Below are 18,759 nucleotides of genomic sequence, written 5' to 3' on the forward strand. Positions count from 1 at the left end.
TAAAACGAATAAAAAAAACAATTGGCCTATTTAATAGGCTAAACACTGCGTAAAATGTAGGCTAAACGGTGGTAAATGGCTATAGCCTTCTAAAACAGGCTAAACTTCGTTTTGGCTTCTTGAGTTCACATTTCTTTGGTTTGCAGTGGTGCATCTGCGGGCCAATGTTCCGAGACATATTACACTTTATTTGTTAGGCTATTTGAATACACCAGCCCTAAATGGTGGATTCAAATAGCCTAACAATTATACAAATATAGGCTAAACAGTGTGTAAAAGTGCGATGTTTTTATGCTGCGCTGTAGGGATGGGTACCGAATTCGGTACTTTTGAGGTACCGAACCGAAACACGTCGGTACTACCAAGTATCGAATCAAGTGAGATACAGAGAAAAAAAAAAAAACGTTATTTCTTTTTTTATACTTTTTTTTTCATTTTTTTTTACTTTTTTCTTTTCATGTTGACGTTCACACGCACAATATATGCTTACCTAGGATTTGACTTGATTCAACAACAAAGCAGTCGGAGCAATGGCAAGCCGAAAACTGTCGAAATTGTAGTTATTTGAAGTTTGGATTTTTTTTTTCACGACTGAGGTAGGTAAATAAAATTTCTTGAGACTAAAGTACCGGAAAAAGGTACCGTTGGGTACCGGTATCGATTCACAGGTACCGGTATCGGTTCAAATGTGAAAGGTACCCATCCCTAGCTGTGACAGCACTCTATCATGGCGGCCAGCTGAAGCGCGTGGGAGCAAAATCGAGACACATAATCGATTGCAAAAAGGTGGCCCACGCTCTCATCTATGCCTGTGAATATTTTCATACGAATCGGAATCACGGCGCGCCCGGGACACACTTTATCGTTTCTGCGAGTCTTTTTACACGCTGTCGGCTTTCCTTTTCTAAGCATTTTCGGGGCTAGAAGTGATTGAGTAAAAGTTGCGGGACGCCCAGATGTACCCACGGTAGAAAGCTTGCGTGGATCCCATAATAGGCTCATTTAATACAGCGTTTTTTAAATCACGTTCACCTGTTACTTGCCCTTCTGCTCTACGGGAGGTTTCTGTCCTCCCTCCCTGAGCTCGCCTTAGGACACCTGCATTACCGTTTGACAGGTATTTTCTCTCTCTCTATATACATATATATATATATATTGTTTTATTTGTAAGATATATATTTACTGTTGACCTGATAGTGTTTTATTGTTTGCCCGTATATGCTCCTTGTATCGCCGCTGCTTACAGCGCTATGCAGCGCGCATTGGAACGGAGACAAAGTTATACCGTTATTTTTTTATACAGCCGAGCCACTCAACACATATTGAACGGAGAAAAAGATAACCGTTAGTTGGAGAATAAAAGTGAGGAGAGAGAGGTGTTTTGCTACAGTGCTGTGGTGGTAACGTTAGTGCCGTTATTAGTTGGAAACGGTGTTGTGGTGTTGCCAATGGAGAGGAGGAATACCATAATCCTGCATCGATCTGCCGACGGCGACAGGCAGAGGATAACGGAGACAGAAGAGACGTTTAGACTGAGTTCGGTTGAGGCTGAACTCGTATAGCAACCAACAGACTTTAGGTGATAGCCTAATCTATACCTTTCTGTTGAACTAATTCTAATTATTAATCTGGACCTTCAGAACATGCAGTATTATTAATTTGCTCAAATGTCGTGGCCTCACACAGTGCCAACTGCAGGTCTCGCCATCTCAGGTGCCAACTGCAGGTCTCGCCATCTCAAAGATGACAGAGAATGCAGCATCCCCCTGTTGGGGTTGCTCAATGCTGTAAAATATTACATAAATGTGTTTTTATGAATAACGATATTTGAGGAGCCTAATAATATTGCTACAGCGTGCTGCAGGTAGTAGTAGTAGTAGCTAGGTACGTGGGAGGCTGCGGGTGAAACCATCTCCGTGACGTCAGCAACAAAATGGCGGCGCACATGTTGATAAATGCTACATAAATGGACATAACAAATCGTTTTTTCTTAGAAACGGCTTATTTTTATAAGGTGATTTTTATAGAGACATTTTTACATTTTAGGGCGGCTAGGTGGTGCAGTGGGCAAGGCGCTCACCACCAATGCAGGAGACGCTGGGTTCGAGCCCAGCTCCGCATTGCTTCAGCTTGGCTGGTCGTTCATACTAATACATTTGGCAGTATTAGGGGGTGGGAAGCTGATGGGTGGGGATCGGACGTTGTGGACAGCGACTCCTACAGGTCGGTTGGTGCGCCTGCGCAGTAGAATCAGGAAGCGACAGGGGCGGCGTGCCCTCCAAACGCAGACCCCCGACGCTAAAAGATCGCGCTGTGCAGGTGAAAAGATGCGACGGCTGCTACCTCGAGTACTGGATGGAACTCGTGCAATGTATGGCTTCGTCCACATTACAGCCGACTTGTGGGAGGCATGGCCTAACAGCGTTCGAGACAGGGGAGGGTAGAATTGGACGATACGAAATTGGGATGGGAGAAAAATATAAGCCGCAGGGTCGAAAAATGGGGGGAAAAGGCGTGGCTCCGAAAATTACGGTAATTTGATGCTATGACTATGTTTATATCGCTATGCTTCATCTCCCCTTTAATGATCATCTCTTATTGGTCACCTCTTCAATCAGTATCTAAAATAATATGTACTTTGCTGCTATGTCATCAATCTACTATGCACTTTGCTATTTTGTCTATACTACTATCTACTATGCACTTAGCTATTCTGTCTATACTACCATCTGCAATACAGATATATACAAATCTGTTTTTTTTTCTTTTTTTTAACTTTTTTTTTTAGCGTTTATCGCTTTTTCTGGTCAAGCATGACCAACAGAAACAGGTTGAATGGGATGTAGAGTAGGGGAAAACACTCTGAGAAAATACGGCGGGTCCGGGAATCGAACTCGTGTACCCCAGATCCGTGACGAGCACGGTTGTCCCCGACGCAGAAATAGCGCCGAGGTACGCGGTGAGCTACGGGAGCTCGCCTATACACATCTGTTTTATCAAATAAGATAATGATTTCAGTCTGTTCACCTCATTCCAATTGAATATAAATATTGATACTTTGCGTCACTGTATCTATATTATATCGGAAGGCAAAATATTGAGATATATTGCTGTATCGATTTTGGGGGGAAAATAGGAGCACAAATACAACATGAAATCACTAAGTGGTTTAGTGGAATTTTCTGTTAGTGGCATTTTCCTAGGTTTCTTTCATGTGCATGAAAATATTTTGTAAATATATATTGTTATATCGGAGCCCCCAGGCCCTGGTATAAAGGAAGTATAATGTAGTGATGCTAATTCTCTTATTCTCTTCCAGACCACAGAGGAAGACGGCTCGTCAGCCTCCGGTGTCCTGCAGAGCCCCCTCTGGCCTGGTGGCCTCCCTGCAGCCTCCCTCTGCTGCCAAGGAGCGCAGCGCACACAGGAAGGATAAACTGACTGATGACCAGCTCATTATCGTATGTAGACGGATACTAGCTGATGACCAGCTCATCGTATATAAACAGATACTAGCTGATGACCAGCTCATCGTATATAAACAGATACTAGCTGATGTCCAGCTCATCGTATATAAACAGATACTAGCTGATGTCCAGCTTATCGTATATAAACAGATACTAGCTGATGTCCAGCTCATCGTATATAAACAGATACTAGCCGATGACCAGCTCATTATCGTACATAAACTAGCTAGTAGACATGGGCTTGGTTGGTTTAGTTAAAGAAAACAACTCAAGGTAGCAAGGAGGCCAGGGCCCTCATTTATCAACAATTCTTAGAAAGTGTTCTATCTTCGTTCTTAAGCACAGAATTTAGAATGTGTGTACGTACAGAAAAATTGGGATTTATCACACGTGCGTACACAGGTTCTATGCACACTCCGTGTTGATAAATGCCACTTGTTCTACGCTCCGCGCTCGTGCACGGTTTTAAGTATTTGCATATAGCACCGTCCGTAATTAACCATTATGGTCATGAAACACCCCCATGAAATGTGGAAAAGTGGACTAAGCCGAGCGAACGCCTGGGAGAAATACGCGACAGGCTGACAGACATCTATTAACTTCCTAAAGACCATTGCTGCCTCAGGGCAGCGCAAACACTAATAAAGACCGTTAACCACTGTTTGCCATTGGTGTCATTAATAACAATGCTGGAATATGACTGCTTTTTCTTCGTTTCGTTCGATTAATACCCAGGGATTAAAGTTCTGTCAATTTCATTCCAAATCGCGACGGATTTTCCGTACATTTTCTACCTGCATATGATTTGTAGAGGCATACAATCTATTTTGATGTCGGTATTAGGTAGCCTATACAAACAATAATATGAGAGCATATACAAGAACCTTTCTATTCACATAACTGCATTTGTGATGGAGCTTTGACAGCTACATGGGTGGTACAGACAGTAACAGTCTATTGCTCGATCCATCTCCAATATCACGATGGACCGTGCCATGTAGCCTATGTATAGCCTGCCTATGTGATCAATAAAAACGCGAACTTGAATCCCATCATCATATTTATATGTTGTGTCTGTCCACTATGTTTGTTACTTTGTTATTTTTCCCCCTATGTAAAGCGACATTGGGTCTCTTGAAAGGCGCTATATAAAATGAAGCTATTATTATTAGTATCACGTCTGTGCGGGAGCTCACAAATAGACTGTCTTTTAGTCTCAGTGAAGTTTCAACTGAGGTAATCTATTCTAACCAACAAATTGAAGTAGAAAGAATTTCGTTGTGACCAATCTTATTTGGAAACATGACACACAAAATAATAGTATTTCGCTTTTTATTTTAAACAATATTTAATCGCGTTTGGAGGTGGGTGTTCTGCGTCTGCCCCCCCTGTGCCAAACAAGCAGGCCAACCTCTTGTTCGAGCGTGAGCCCGTTATAATTACACTACTGTCGCTATTTTACAATTAACTATAATGACTTACGGTTCATACAGAACACGTGCCAGTGTTGGAAGTAATGCACAAAAGCTTATTTCCGCGTCTGCAGTCTCCATATTCTACCGCTGGGCGCCAGGTACGCACGGTCGGAGCTGTGCGTATATATACGCACAAAGTCAAGCACACGTTCAAATTGATAAGACCCACACTTTGCTTAGAAATTATCGTACGCACGGGTTACGCACATATTTGTGCGTACGCAAGATTGATAAATGAGGGCCCAGGGCCCTATTCCCCGTACCTGGTTCAACTAAGTCGATCAAAAGTCCCATTATCCAGATTTAATTAACCCGATGATTGAATCCAGGCTTTCCCTGTTCCTCGAACGCTGATTCAGTCTCATTAATTCGAACCAGACTTGATACTCAGGATAATTGCGTGTGGCCGCCTCACCTGAAAAGACAGCAGGTGTCGATAGCAGAAATCCTGATTTTCTAACGGCATTGATTGATTGAAAACTTTATTAACAGATTGCAGAATGGGTACAATATAGTACGGCTCAATAGCCTCGCCGACAAGTTAAATGCATAATCTTTTTTTTATCTACTTTTTCTCCCATTTTCTATTTTTCTCCCATCCCAATTTCGTATCGTCCAATTCTACCCTCCCCTGTCTCGAACGCTGTTTGGCCATGCCTCCCACAAGACGGCTGTAATGTGGACGAAGCCATACATTGCACGAGTCCCCTCCGGTACTCGAGGTAGCAGCCGTCGCATCTTTTCACCTGCACAGCGTGATCTTTCAGCGTCGGGGGTCTGCGCTTTGGAGGGACGCCACCCCCGTCGCTTCCTGATTCTACTGCGCAGGCGCACCAACCAACCTGTAGGAGTCGCTGTCCACAATGTCCGATCCCCACCCATCAGCTTCCCACCCCCTAATACTGCCAAATGTATTAGTATGAACGACCAGCAAAGCTGAATGCAATGCGGAGAGCTGGGCTCGAACCCAGCGTCTCCTGCATTGGTGGTGAGCGCCTTGCCCACTGCACCACCTAGCCGCCCTTAAATGCATAATCTATAGTCTAATTCTAAGTCCCTCATTACCCCAATCAATCAGATTATATTTCTTTAAATGTGCCTGCTGGCAGTAGGCTTAATGGAATGAATAATCTAATGAGATCTATTGCTAGCGAAAATAATTAGTTCAACTCTTTCAGAATAAGTAGATACAAACAAGCCCAAAGAGTATCTAATTTATACGAATTAATAGATACTTATGAGGATATCTGTACTGTATGCGCTCGGCTTAGGTATCATGTACTTTATATATAAATACATGGTTCCCAAAGTTTTCAAGGCGCGACCCCCGGAATAACGTGTCAGAGAGGCTTGGAGGGAGGCAATACAGTTTCACTATTAATCAGGTTTGAATCTGTTTCGGACATCATCCATACATGCATTGAATTGATTAACCTTTGGTTTACCAGTGACACCTCATGTTCATCATCAGATAACAGTGCTTGAACAGATAAATGCATTTTCGCAAATTCATTAATGTCAACGGCTCATTCAATTTCTCAAATCCGTCAAACAGCGCATCTCATCAGACATTTTAATCCCAGTTACAATATCACAATAACGTGTGAGTGACAGTGATACAATTAAACAATCCACATATTCAGATTCGTCATAATTCACATCCACAATCCATGCATAAAGACGCTTCAATTTATGCTTGAATGAAACACAATCCGGGCGCTCCGTTAAGCAAATACATCAACAGCGAAGAATTTGCAATGCTGCACGTTATTAAAATAACCACTGTGTCGCGACGCGCGAGTGCCGTATCCGGATAAATATGACGTGCATTATTTAGGACAACGTAAATCTATAGGCGGAATATGATTTATTATAAGCATTTTGGGTATATTATTTTACATTTCAAAAGCCCCCTCTAGACAAACGAAGCACAAAAACATAATTCAGAATGGTATAATGGGATCTAGACTGTGAGAATTATTTCAGTTCAGTTATAGACGGGCTTGGTGGGACAGTGGGTATGGGCTTAGTTATAGATGAGCTTGGCTGAGACCTTAATTAAGATATGAAGATCATACAGCTTATCCTGACTGAGACCTTAATTAGGATATTGTCTAGGATCAGAAATACTGTGTGTACGAAAACACACTTACAGATTTTTTAAGTGCACTGTCCCATTTTGAAAAATCTCTTTATCCGCTGGCTCCTCTTGACTGCATGTGTGTCTCCTGATCAGGACGCAGGCCAGAAGCAGTTTGGAGCCCTGACCTGCCCCTCCTGTGGGATGGTGTACAGCGCCGACAGCCCCGAGGACAACCTCCAGCACTCCCAGTTCCACCGGCGATTCCTGGGCGGCACCCTCAAGTTTGTGGTACGTAACGACTAGGGATGTTCGATATTGGCTTTTTTACCGATATGCCGATATTGTCCAACTCTTAATTTCCAATGCCGATATATGCGCTCCCCCCCCCCCCCAAAATGGAATACTTTCAGGTAATTAACATTACATATCTCTTTTCGTGGAATTAACACAACATTATGCATACTTTTGACAATAAATTAAATAAGAATTTGTTCTGACTTGCTTGCCTGGGTAAATAAAGCGATTTTTTTTTTATAAAATAATATATATGAATAAATATACATATATATATATATATATATATATATATATATATATATATATGAAAAATATACGATACCAATAATTTCTGATAGTACATTTTAATGCCAATATCGGACATCTCTAGTAATAACCCACAGGTCGGAGGCTACTGGCAGTCACTTCATCCCTCAGCCAGCCTTCAATCACCAACCCTTTGCTCACCAGCGGGGGAGTCGCCAGGGACATTCTGGATGAAACAGATTTTCATGCTATTTCGCCCCATCATTTGTTTATATTGTGGTTTATAAACTCTGTCCTTAACCCTAACCTTATTCTTTATTAACCTAACTCTTACCATAACCTTATTCTTTATAAACCTAACTCTTACCTTAACCTTATTCTTTATAAACCTAACTCTTACCTTAACCTTATTCTTTATAAACCTAACTCTTACCTTAACCTTATTCTTTATAAACCTAACTCTTACCTTAACCATTGTCTTCATACACCTAACTCTTACCTTAACACTAACCTTACTGTTTATAAAGCTAACTTACCTTAACCCTAACATTAACCGTACTGTTTATAAAGCTAACTTACCTTAACCCTAACATTAACCGTACTGTTTATAAAGCTAACTTACCTTAACCCTAACATTAACCGTACTGTTTATAAATCTAACTTACCTTAACCCTAACATTAACCTTACTGTTTATAAAGCTAACTTACCTTAACCCTAACATTAACCTTACTGTTTATAAAGCTAACTTACCTTAACCCTAACTCTTACCTTACTGTTTATAAAGCTAACTTACCTTAACCCTAACATTAACCGTACTGTTTATAAAGCTAACTCTTAACGGGTTCTATAACCCTAACTATTACCCTAACCTTAACCTTATGGTTTATAAACCTAATCATTGCTTTAAGCTAGGGATGCTCGATATTGGCTTTTTTACCGATACCGATATTCCGATATTGTCCAACTCTTAATTTCCGATACCGATATCAACCGATATCAACCGATACCGATATATGCAGGGTTTCCCCCCCCCCAAAAACTGAATAATTTCAGGTAACTAATAATTTCACTGGATATATATATAACAAATATTGTTATTGTTTTTTTCTTTTTTTAAACCGATACCGATATTTTCCGATATCACATTTTACTGCCGATATCGGCCGATAATATTGGTCGGCCGATAATATCGGACATCCCTACTTTAAGCCTAACCTTACTGGAGACACGGCCACTGTAACCTCCAGACTGTTTCATGCAAAACATCCCTGGAGACTCTCTCACTCAGCAGCACCACGTGAGTCCAACAACACCAAGGGTCCAGTTCAACACAAGGGTCCAGTTCAACACAAGGGTCCAGTTCAACACTACCATAAGTCCAGTTCAACAAAACCATAAGTCCAGTTCAACACAAGGGTCCAGTTCAACACCACCATAAGTCCAGTTCAACACCACCATAAGTCCAGTTCAACACCACCATAAGTCCAGTTCAACAAAACCATAAGTCCAGTTCAACAAAACCATAAGTCCAGTTCAACACAAGGGTCCAGTTCAACACCACCATAAGTCCAGTTCAACAAAACCATAAGTCCAGTTCAACACACGGGTCCAGTTCAACACAAGGGTCCAGTTCAACACCACCATAAGTCCAGTTCAACACCACCATAAGTCCAGTTCAACACACGGGTCCAGTTCAACACACGGGTCCAGTTCAACACAAGGGTCCAGTTCAACACCACCATAAGTCCAGTTCAACAAAACCATAAGTCCAGTTCAACACATGGGTCCAGTTCAACACACGGGTCCAGTTCAACACAAGGGTCCAGTTCAACACAAGGGTCCAGTTCAACACCACCATAAGTCCAGTTCAACAAAACCATAAGTCCAGTTCAACACAACCATAAGAGTCCAGTTCAACACAAGGGTCCAGTTCAACACAACCATAAGAGTCCAGTTCAACACAAGGGTCGACCGTCCAGTTCAACACAACCATAAGAGTCCAGTTCAACACAAGGGTCCAGTTCAACACAAGGGTCCAGTTCAACACAACCATAAGAGTCCAGTTTAACACAAGGGTCCAGTTCAACACAAGGGTCCAGTTCAACAACACCATAAGGGTCCAGTTCAACACTATAAGGATCCAGGTCAGGTAGTGAAGCAGGAGGCGTGAACCTGATCACACTTAGGGCATGCGTCCACCTATCTCACATTTCCACCTGAAAAACGCTGGCAGTGCGCTGGAAGTACTGGGGTGGAGCGCTTGCGGTGAGAAAAAAAAACGCAGCGCGAGCCTTTTGTAGCTATGACAACGAGCTGTCAGTCACCACCTACCTGATGACGAGAGAGAAAGAACTCTAGCGACACCTACATGACAGCCATCTTGTAATAATAACTTTTATCGTATTTTACCGCCGCGGTTTTGTACATATATTTTAAATATACTTTATTGTATATTAATTATATATATATATTATTACCTGACACCACAGTTCGCACTTTGCTTTTTATTAGCCTTTTATTAGTGTATTCGTGTAGTTATTATTATTATTTGTGCCGTCTCTTGTGGGTAGACAGGGAGACAGCTCCGGTGTCAGGTTACAAACAGAGTGGTAGATATGATAGGCTGTTATTGGTTGTCTGAAAAGACGCTCAGCGCATCGCTCTGAAAAGTTCCGAAAGTTTCAACTTTAAACGCTGGTTGCGGCCGCACAAAAAAGCTGAAAGGCGCTGAAAAAAGAAGCCGACTGCAGCGCATTTCCTATAGGCGGCCGCATACGCTCCCTCCCCATTGGGATACATTGAAAAAAGACTCTTGCGGTCATAAATATGAGGCAGGTGGACCCGGGCCCTTACAGGGTTCGCACAACGTCCTTAAAGTGCTTGATTTTTTACCAAAAAAAAGTCGAGGCCTAGAATTCCTTGAAAACAGCTATTTCTTTTTACTATGGTGCTTAAAAAGTCATTGAAATTCAAATCAACCATTCGCATTGAAAGTTTTGTTCATCATGATTAAATAGTTCTGAATCAAGAAATGTTTTCTTTTTTTATTTAAATTGTAACTAATTGTCGGAAATTGGTTTTAAGCCATAAATATTGGATCTGATTTTTCTTTCTATAAAAAACTGCATTTAAAGTGAAGTGTATCCTTTTAAATGCCCTAAATAAATAATGTTGCTTAGGAAAGTACTTGAAAGTCCTTGAATTTCATTTTGCAATGTCTGTGGGAACCCTGCACTTAATTCGTAACATAATTTCATAACATATTAGATTATGGTCCTTTGCTTTCCTTCCTTTGCCTGGAAGCCCTGTACAGTTCTGTATCAATACACGCCAAGACATTTACCAAAACTGTTTTCCCATAGATTTCCAATACTGTGCATTGTGCAAAAGTCTAAGTCTTAGGTTAATTGTGTTGTGTTGATTGTGTCTGCAGGGCTGGAAGAAAGAGAGGGTGGTGGATGAGTTCTGGGATGGAAAGATCATCCTGGTTCTACCCGATGACCCCAAATACGCTGTCAAAAAGGTGTGTTGCAGAGTGGATGTTTGCTTTGTTAGTGTGTGTCATGCATGCATATCTGTTCAGACCAGTGATGCAGTGGCGATTTCATAAGTGGTTGGACGGTGTTTTAATGACGTCACGTGCATTAATGTTCCCTCGCGTGCGCACAGAACGGCTCCGACCAGCATTATCATTATAATGATTATTATGCATAAATAGTAGGGATGCTCGATATTGGCTTTTTTACCGATATACCGATATTGTCCAACTCTTAATTTCCGATACCGATATATGCAGGGTTTCCCCCCCAAAAAACTGAATAATTTCAGGTAATTAACATTACATATCTCTTGTTGTGGAATTAACACAACATTATGCATACTTTTGACAATAAATAAAATCAGAATTTGTTCTTACTTGCTTGCCTGGGTAATTAAAGGTTCTAGAAATGTAAAAAGAATTAAATAAAAAATCTGGATACCGATATTTTTCGATATCACATTTTAATGCCGATATCGGCCGATAATATTGGACATCCCTAATAAATAGTAGGAAACATGTTTGTATAGGAAATTACTGGTTTTAGTTTAGTTTTTGTAAATATTGCCTTGAAATAGAGAAGCTGAAAAAGGTAGCAGGATGTAGTCTTCAATATATAAAGAAATTATATTGTGTCAACAGATATGGTTGAAAAACAAACAATGTTTTAAATGTAATTGTAGATACAATATTGTAGTTATAATTTCTTTAATTGAATTAACTTAAACTAGAAAAGTAAATACAAACTAAATTAACAATGTAACTTACAGTTTACAGAAGGACAGTTTCCTTTTGAAGCACAACTTAAGAAATGTCTCATCCTTCCAGTCGGGACCATTTGTCACATAGTGAGAGGTTCCACAGCTCAAGCAAACCCCCACCAATTGGTACAGGGCTTGTATTTTGGTTTTGCTCTTCTCGTTCTTTGTTATGCTATTATGCAAAGACAAGTAGCTAGGTGAGTACCGGTACTTGGAGCACGGCACGACGAGTCAAGTGAAAGTTGTGAACGCATTTTTGTGTGCGTGTACGTGTGCATGCTTCTGCTCAGAAAAGTGGTGGAACGGTGTGGTACCGCGTGGCATGAGCACTGCACCCCTGGTTCAGACTGTGCTGACTTCTGTGTTCTCATTAGAATAATAATGATAATGATGACTTGGATTTATATAGCGCTCTTCACTGACCCAGAGCGCTTCACAGAGTCCATTATTCGTTCATACACAGTCATACCGGTGGTGGTAAGCTACAATTGCAGCCAGAGCTGCCCTGAGGCAGACTCACGGAAGCGTGGCGAATAATCAACGCCTACGGCCCCTCCGACCACCACCAACATTCATTCACATGCATACACATTCATACGAGGCAAGTAGGTTAAGTGTCTTGCCCAAGGACACAACGGCAGTGGGATGGACATGGGCTTGAGCGGGATTCGAACCACCAACCCTTCGATCATTGGACGACCCGCTCTACCCCTGAGCCACGCCGCCAGAGCCAGACCCATGTGCACTTCCTGGCTGTGATCAATATTTGGGAGCTTAAACATCGATTTTGTTGTAAGCAGCAATAAACACCATACACTTTCAGTCAGCAACACACCAGCAACGTATAACAGCAAAAACCTTCTCTGGAATGTGTATTACATGTTGACTGATGTCTAGGTTCTATTTTCACAGCTGTGTAGACGGTAAAGTCATATTCCCGACTCCTTCGCATCTCTCCAGGATCTCCTGCAGCTATAGGAATGGGTTATTACCATAATAGATGGCTCCTTAGCTTGAACAAGGTCTCCTAATATACTGTACTTTTCGGACTATAAGCCGCGGCTTTTTACCTAATTTTTCGACCCTGCGGCTTATATAACGGTGCGGCTTATATGTGGACAAAATCGAAATATTTCTTTTTTTACTGCATTGAAATGTTATTTATCTGTTCCCTTATTTACTTAATACAACTTGTAAATGAGTTAATTCTTGTTATTTGTCCGACAGTATTGTGTCTCAATGCGAGTCATTCTCTGTAGAGGTGGGAGTCATTCTCTGTAGAGGTGGGAACTTAAAGCTCAATATAAGAACGGCCATGCACCACCACCCACAGAATTGAGAAAGAGCAATCAATCTGTCAAACCTTTCCGTGTCCGGGCCGAGTGAGGTTTCCCGTGTTGAGTCAAATTAAGCCGCAGGCTCCACTCCTTACATATGGTAATTAAACATTAAAACACATGCGGCTTATAGTCCAGTGCGGCTTATATATGTACACATCATTCAATTTAGCTGCTGCGGCTTATAGTCAGGTGCGGCTTATAGTGCGAAAAGTACGGTAGTTTTCTCTTTCTGCTACTCTCACTGTTTACAAATGTTTACTACTTTAGATTGTATTGTATATATGTATATTGTATTTTCATCTTTACTTCCTTTTTTTTTTTTTTTACTTCCTTTTTTTACTGTATGAAGCACACTCTCAGGGGCTCATACAAAACCAAGCATTTCACCGTAAAGTATGTGTATTTTATTGGGATATTTAATAAACAAACTTGAACTAAGGCAGGGGATTTAGAATTGAGAATATAAAAAAAAAAAATTTAAAGTTTCTAGCCATTCTCGTCACAGTGGCGTAACGAAATTTCGACATCGGGTCATTTAGGGTTAACAATGTGGTTCCTAAAATTAGGCTACCGGTACTTATTAACCAAACATATAATCCTCACTTTACCTCTGCAGTTTAACAGACAAAATGTATTAAATTAAATCTGCATTCTGGTTGGATGGGTAACTTCTTTTCATTGTGCTGTATACTGACAATACATTTGAATCTAATCTAAAATTACTGGTGAACAGGAAAAGAAAAGATGGTTCATTTTAACCAGGTTTAAATATGGGTTAATTTATTATTTAAAAAAAAATTACACAGGGTGGTCACGGGTCCATAAAATGTCTTAAATTCACATTTCCTAATCAAAGGTATTATTAATATGTCTTAAATTCAGTTTGGGAAGGTTAAATATTTATTCATTGAATGCTGTAAGCAGTGTCCAAAATGAACTCCCAAGCACCATATGACTCTAAAATGAATCTTTGGCGAAATCAATTCGAAAATTTCGAATGCCTCATTATCACAGCTTTGGTGTTTGCTATTTTGTGTTCTCAAACGCTGTGCCCTGATGGCCACCGTAGCGTCTGTCTGGATGGTATGGAGGAGGAGCTAACTAGTTAACTCACCCGCAAACTCCAGTTTCTCCTAGTTTACTTTCTACCTAATTTGACGCTTTTCTCCTGTGCTTCGGCCGTTGATCTCCTGTATTTCAGAGCAGTTCCCATTATTGATAGTTAACGAGTGTCACTTGAAGTGGTGATTGGCATTGTGCTTCTCTCACACATTCCCTATTCAGAATATAAACGCAAGGAATGATATGGGCTGAAAGTGCAGGAAACATTGCCGGGTAAATATGTCTTAACACCAATATTTGGTCAAAATAAGTGGGCCAATCACCGGTCCAGTCTAGAAGAGGAGGTTGACTAGATTCATTATGCTAAATGAGACAGGATGTCATGGAGCTCGCCTATATATTTAAAAGCTGTGTATAAACTATGAAACAGAACCACCATAATTAGGGATGCACCGAATGGGAAATTCTTGGCCGAAACCGATACAGAAAATAGAAAACAGTTGGCCGAAAACCGAAAGCCGAAAGGCCGAAAGTGATTCATAGAATAGATTTTTTTTACCAATGTTGTGGAACATTATGATTATGGAAAAATATATGATTATGGCAAAACTTAACTTAAATAATAAATAATCACTATTATGGGTCCATAAAACATTTATTCAGTCCTTCTGAATGCATACAGTACATTAATTCCATCTTTTCTCTGGCTGCGCAGCGGACATCTGTGCTCTACTGAGCGCACCTTTCTAGTCCCCAGCTGAATGTGCTCGCTTGACTCGGCACAGTAGACGCGCGACAGACAGACAGCGTCAATGTGAGAAACACAATCCCCCCCCCCTCTCGCTCTGAATAATATGCATATATTAACCGCGACGGGCATATAGTAAATAAGGATATAAAAGCATGTTAAAGACGCATTTATTGGACGTGTTGCGCGCAGAGTTTACATAGAAACAGCGCGACTCCCGACATCATCACAACAACACGCGTTAGGTTACAGGTTGTTTCTGTTTCGGTGACATATTTTCGGTGAAAAAAACTATTTCGGCCAAAAGCCGAAAGGCTATTTTCGGCCGAAAGTTTTCGGCCACCGAAATTTCGGTGCATCCCTAACCATAATAACTCTGGTCTAAATGACTTTCAACATAGAAATTGGCATTCTAAAATTAAATTTGAAGATTGCTCAACAAGACTCTAAAGTCTGTGCCTGGTCACATGTTATTTAATTCAACCTATTGTCATTTTGTCTTCCTTATCATTTTGAATGGACATTTTATTTACTCAGGAGAGTTTGCCCATATTATCACGTTTGATGTTTATTTTTATTGCAAAATGTGCCTTAAATTGCCTCAAATCTGTTTTATTCACACATTGACAAATGTCTTTAGGGTCCGTCTTCAGATCTGTTTTATTCATATATTGACAGATGTCTTTAGGGTCTGTCTTCAGATCTGTTTTATTCATATATTGACAGATGTCTTTAGGGTCTGTCTTCAGATCTGTTTTATTCACATATTGACAGATGTCTTTAGAGTCTGTCTTCAGATCCGTTTTATTCACATATTGACCGATGTCTCTAGGGTCTGTCTTCAGATCTGTTTTATTCACATATTGACAGATGTCTCTAGGGTCTGTCTTCAGATCTGTTTTATTCACATATTGACAGATGTCTCTAGGGTCTGTCTTCAGAGCTGTTTTATTCACATATTGACAGACGTCTTTAGAGTCTGTCTTCAGAGCTGTTTTATTCACATATTGACAGATGTCACTAGGGTCTGTCTTCAGAGCTGTTTTATTCACATATTGACAGACGTCTTTAGAGTCTGTCTTCAGAGCTGTTTTATTCACATATTGACAGACGTCTTTAGAGTCTGTCTTCAGAGCTGTTTTATTCACATATTGACAGACGTCTTTAGGGTCTGTCTTCAGAGCTGTTTTATTCACATATTGACAGATGTCTCTAAGGTCTGTCTTCAGAGCTGTTTTATTGACTGATGTATTTAGGGTCTGTCTTCAGAACTAACTGTGTTCCTGCAGGCAGAGGAGATACGCTGTGTAGTGGACAGCGAGCTGGGCTTCCAGCAGGTGTCGCTGAGCTCTCCCCGCCAGTCCAAGACCTACCTGTTCATCAACACAGACCGCATGGTGGTGGGCTGCCTCATCGCGGAACACATCCGCCAGGTATGGCTCTGTGTCTGTGTTCACTAGGAGCTGGCTATGCCATACATTTCACCATGCAGGATACTATAAACACTGAGATAGATTGAGATTTCATATTGGAGTTCTAAAAACAAGCTTTTTTTTTTTATATGAATGGAAAGATCAGCATTTGTATTTGTAGTAGGTAGAGTGGTCGTCTGGTAATCTGAAGGTTAGAGTTAGCAGTGTCTCAGGAGGTAGAGCGGCCGTCTGGTAATCTGAAGGTTAGAGTTAGCAGTGTCTCAGGAGGTAGAGCGGCCGTCTGGTAATCTGAAGGTTAGGGTAGCAGTGTCACAGGAGGTAGAGCGGCCATCTGGTAATCTGAAGGTTAGAGTTAGCAGTGTCAGGAGGTAGAGCGGTCGTCTGGTAATCTGAAGGTTAGGGTTAGCAGTGTCAGGAGGTAGAGCGGTCGTCTGGTAATCTGAAGGTTAGAGTTAGCAGTGTCAGGAGGTAGAGCGGCCATCTGGTAATCTGAAGGTTAGAGTTAGCGATGTCTCAGGAGGTAGAGCGGCCATCTGGTAATCTGAAGGTTAGGGTTAGCACTGCAGTGTCTCAGGAGGTAGAGCGGTCGTCTGGTAATCTGAAGGTTGGAGTTAGTTAGCAGTGTCAGGAGGTAGAGCGGTCGTCTGGTAATCTGAAGGTTAGAGTTAGTTAGCAGTGTCAGGAGGTAGAGCGGTCGTCTGGTAATCTGAAGGTTAGAGTTAGTTAGCAGTGTCAGGAGGTAGAGCGGTCGTCTGGTAATCTGAAGGTTAGAGTTAGTTAGCAGTGTCAGGAGGTAGAGCGGTCGTCTGGTTCCCGGTTCTATCCCAGCATTGTGTTGGAAGTAAGTGTCCTTGAGCAACTTTGGATAGAAACTGCAGTGTATTTGATCAAAACTGGGGTCAAAATGTAAAATGTTATGATGCATCAACACTTTGATGTTGATGATTGAATAATTTGACCCCAACTGACCCCTGGCAGGCATTCCGTGTCCTAGAGGTGCCAGAGCGGACCAAAGACCTGACCCGGGAGGACTTCATGGAGCCCCACCGGGCCTGGTGCTGCTCCGACAGCCCAGAGAAGGCTCTGTGTGGGGTCAGCCGCGTCTGGGTGTTCAGCCTGGCGCGGAGACAGGGCATCGCCACCCGCATGCTGGACACCGTCAGGTGAGATGAGGGACAACATTAGATAAGTGTAGTGGCTTTCTGTTTGCGAGTTCAATTTAAGCGTAACATGCCTTCGGGACAGTTCTTAAAGTTCTTGAAGTGCTTAACACTTTGATCGCCATGGTTAAATTCATAATTTACCATCCCTCGCCAGCTCTATTTGTCTATGGAGAAGTTCCCCTTCATTGCAGGGCTATAACTTTTTAAATTGTATTGCTAAATTGACATTATTATGGCCCATTCAATGTCCTATATCTATTGTTCAGGGTGTAGCAACGTTATACTTTTTCATTCACATATTCATACTAAAATACGGTCTAAAGTATAAGTATGTTTTTATCGTTTTCTGCAGCTTTCTCCAGAACTTGATTTATAGCCCTAAATGCATTATATTGATGATCAAATACAGTTTGGTAGGAATCTGTGCGAGATCAAAAATGTCAACTGGATGTGCTTCTAGGAGTTACTACTTATCATCTGATGTTGACCGGATGGGCGGGGGGTCGTTTATAATTCCGTGGGCAACGTTATATCATTCATCTAGTGTGGGTGATATGATCATCAGAGCAGTTTATATGGAACACGTTAAAAAAACCCGCTGAATCTTACCGTAGCTTCCTCGGGCCGTTGGGCGATGAGCGTGGAGCAGAGATATTCCTATTATGGGATGTATAAATACCCGATCCATTTCCAGGTTGTATAATAGTATATACGTCCAAATCATGTTGTTTATCGAGTTATTTGCACCGATCGGTGTTCACTGTGTCAAGATGGAGTCCCTCTAACGATAGCGAGTGCCCGGACGAAATATGGGTGAGCACCACTTCATCCACAGATCACTTCCTGTTGGGCGATCTGCCGATCGGCCACCAGATGGCGCTCTTGAACCGTTAGAGAGTTGAGTGGAGCTCAGCAGTATATCTCAGGTCCCCGGGGGAAAAATATGATTTCGATCACAGATTTTTGAAATATTGATATCAAAGATGTGTTACGGCGTCTTCGGCAGAATGAGCATGGCGGGGAATGATGAGTTTCGGCGTCTCCGGCGATTAAAGTGTTAAAGTGCTTGCTTTTTGACAAAAAAAAGTCAACGCCTGGAATTCATTGAAAAAAAAAGTGCTTAAAAAGTCCTTGAAATTGGGCGG

At 41.5% G+C, this 18,759-nt stretch overlaps 1 protein-coding gene across 2 annotated transcripts in view; it reads left to right on the forward strand.

The window, feature by feature from the left end:
• LOC311228834 (N-acetyltransferase ESCO2-like) overlaps positions 1–18,759 on the forward strand; it is a 46,037-nt gene that overhangs the window by 23,206 nt on the left and 4,072 nt on the right. For both annotated transcript variants that reach the window (XM_084314788.1, XM_084314789.1), the window contains exons 11-15: positions 3,320–3,461; positions 7,179–7,313; positions 11,003–11,092; positions 16,308–16,451; positions 17,430–17,614. In XM_084314788.1, the coding sequence (XP_084170914.1) occupies positions 3,320–3,461; positions 7,179–7,313; positions 11,003–11,092; positions 16,308–16,451; positions 17,430–17,614 (696 nt within the window). The remainder of the gene's footprint in view (positions 1–3,319; positions 3,462–7,178; positions 7,314–11,002; positions 11,093–16,307; positions 16,452–17,429; positions 17,615–18,759) is intronic.

The sequence above is a fragment of the Notolepis coatsorum genome (assembly GCF_963971535.1).
Source record: "Notolepis coatsorum genome assembly, chromosome: 5".
Classification (NCBI taxonomy): domain Eukaryota; kingdom Metazoa; phylum Chordata; class Actinopteri; order Aulopiformes; family Paralepididae; genus Notolepis; species Notolepis coatsorum.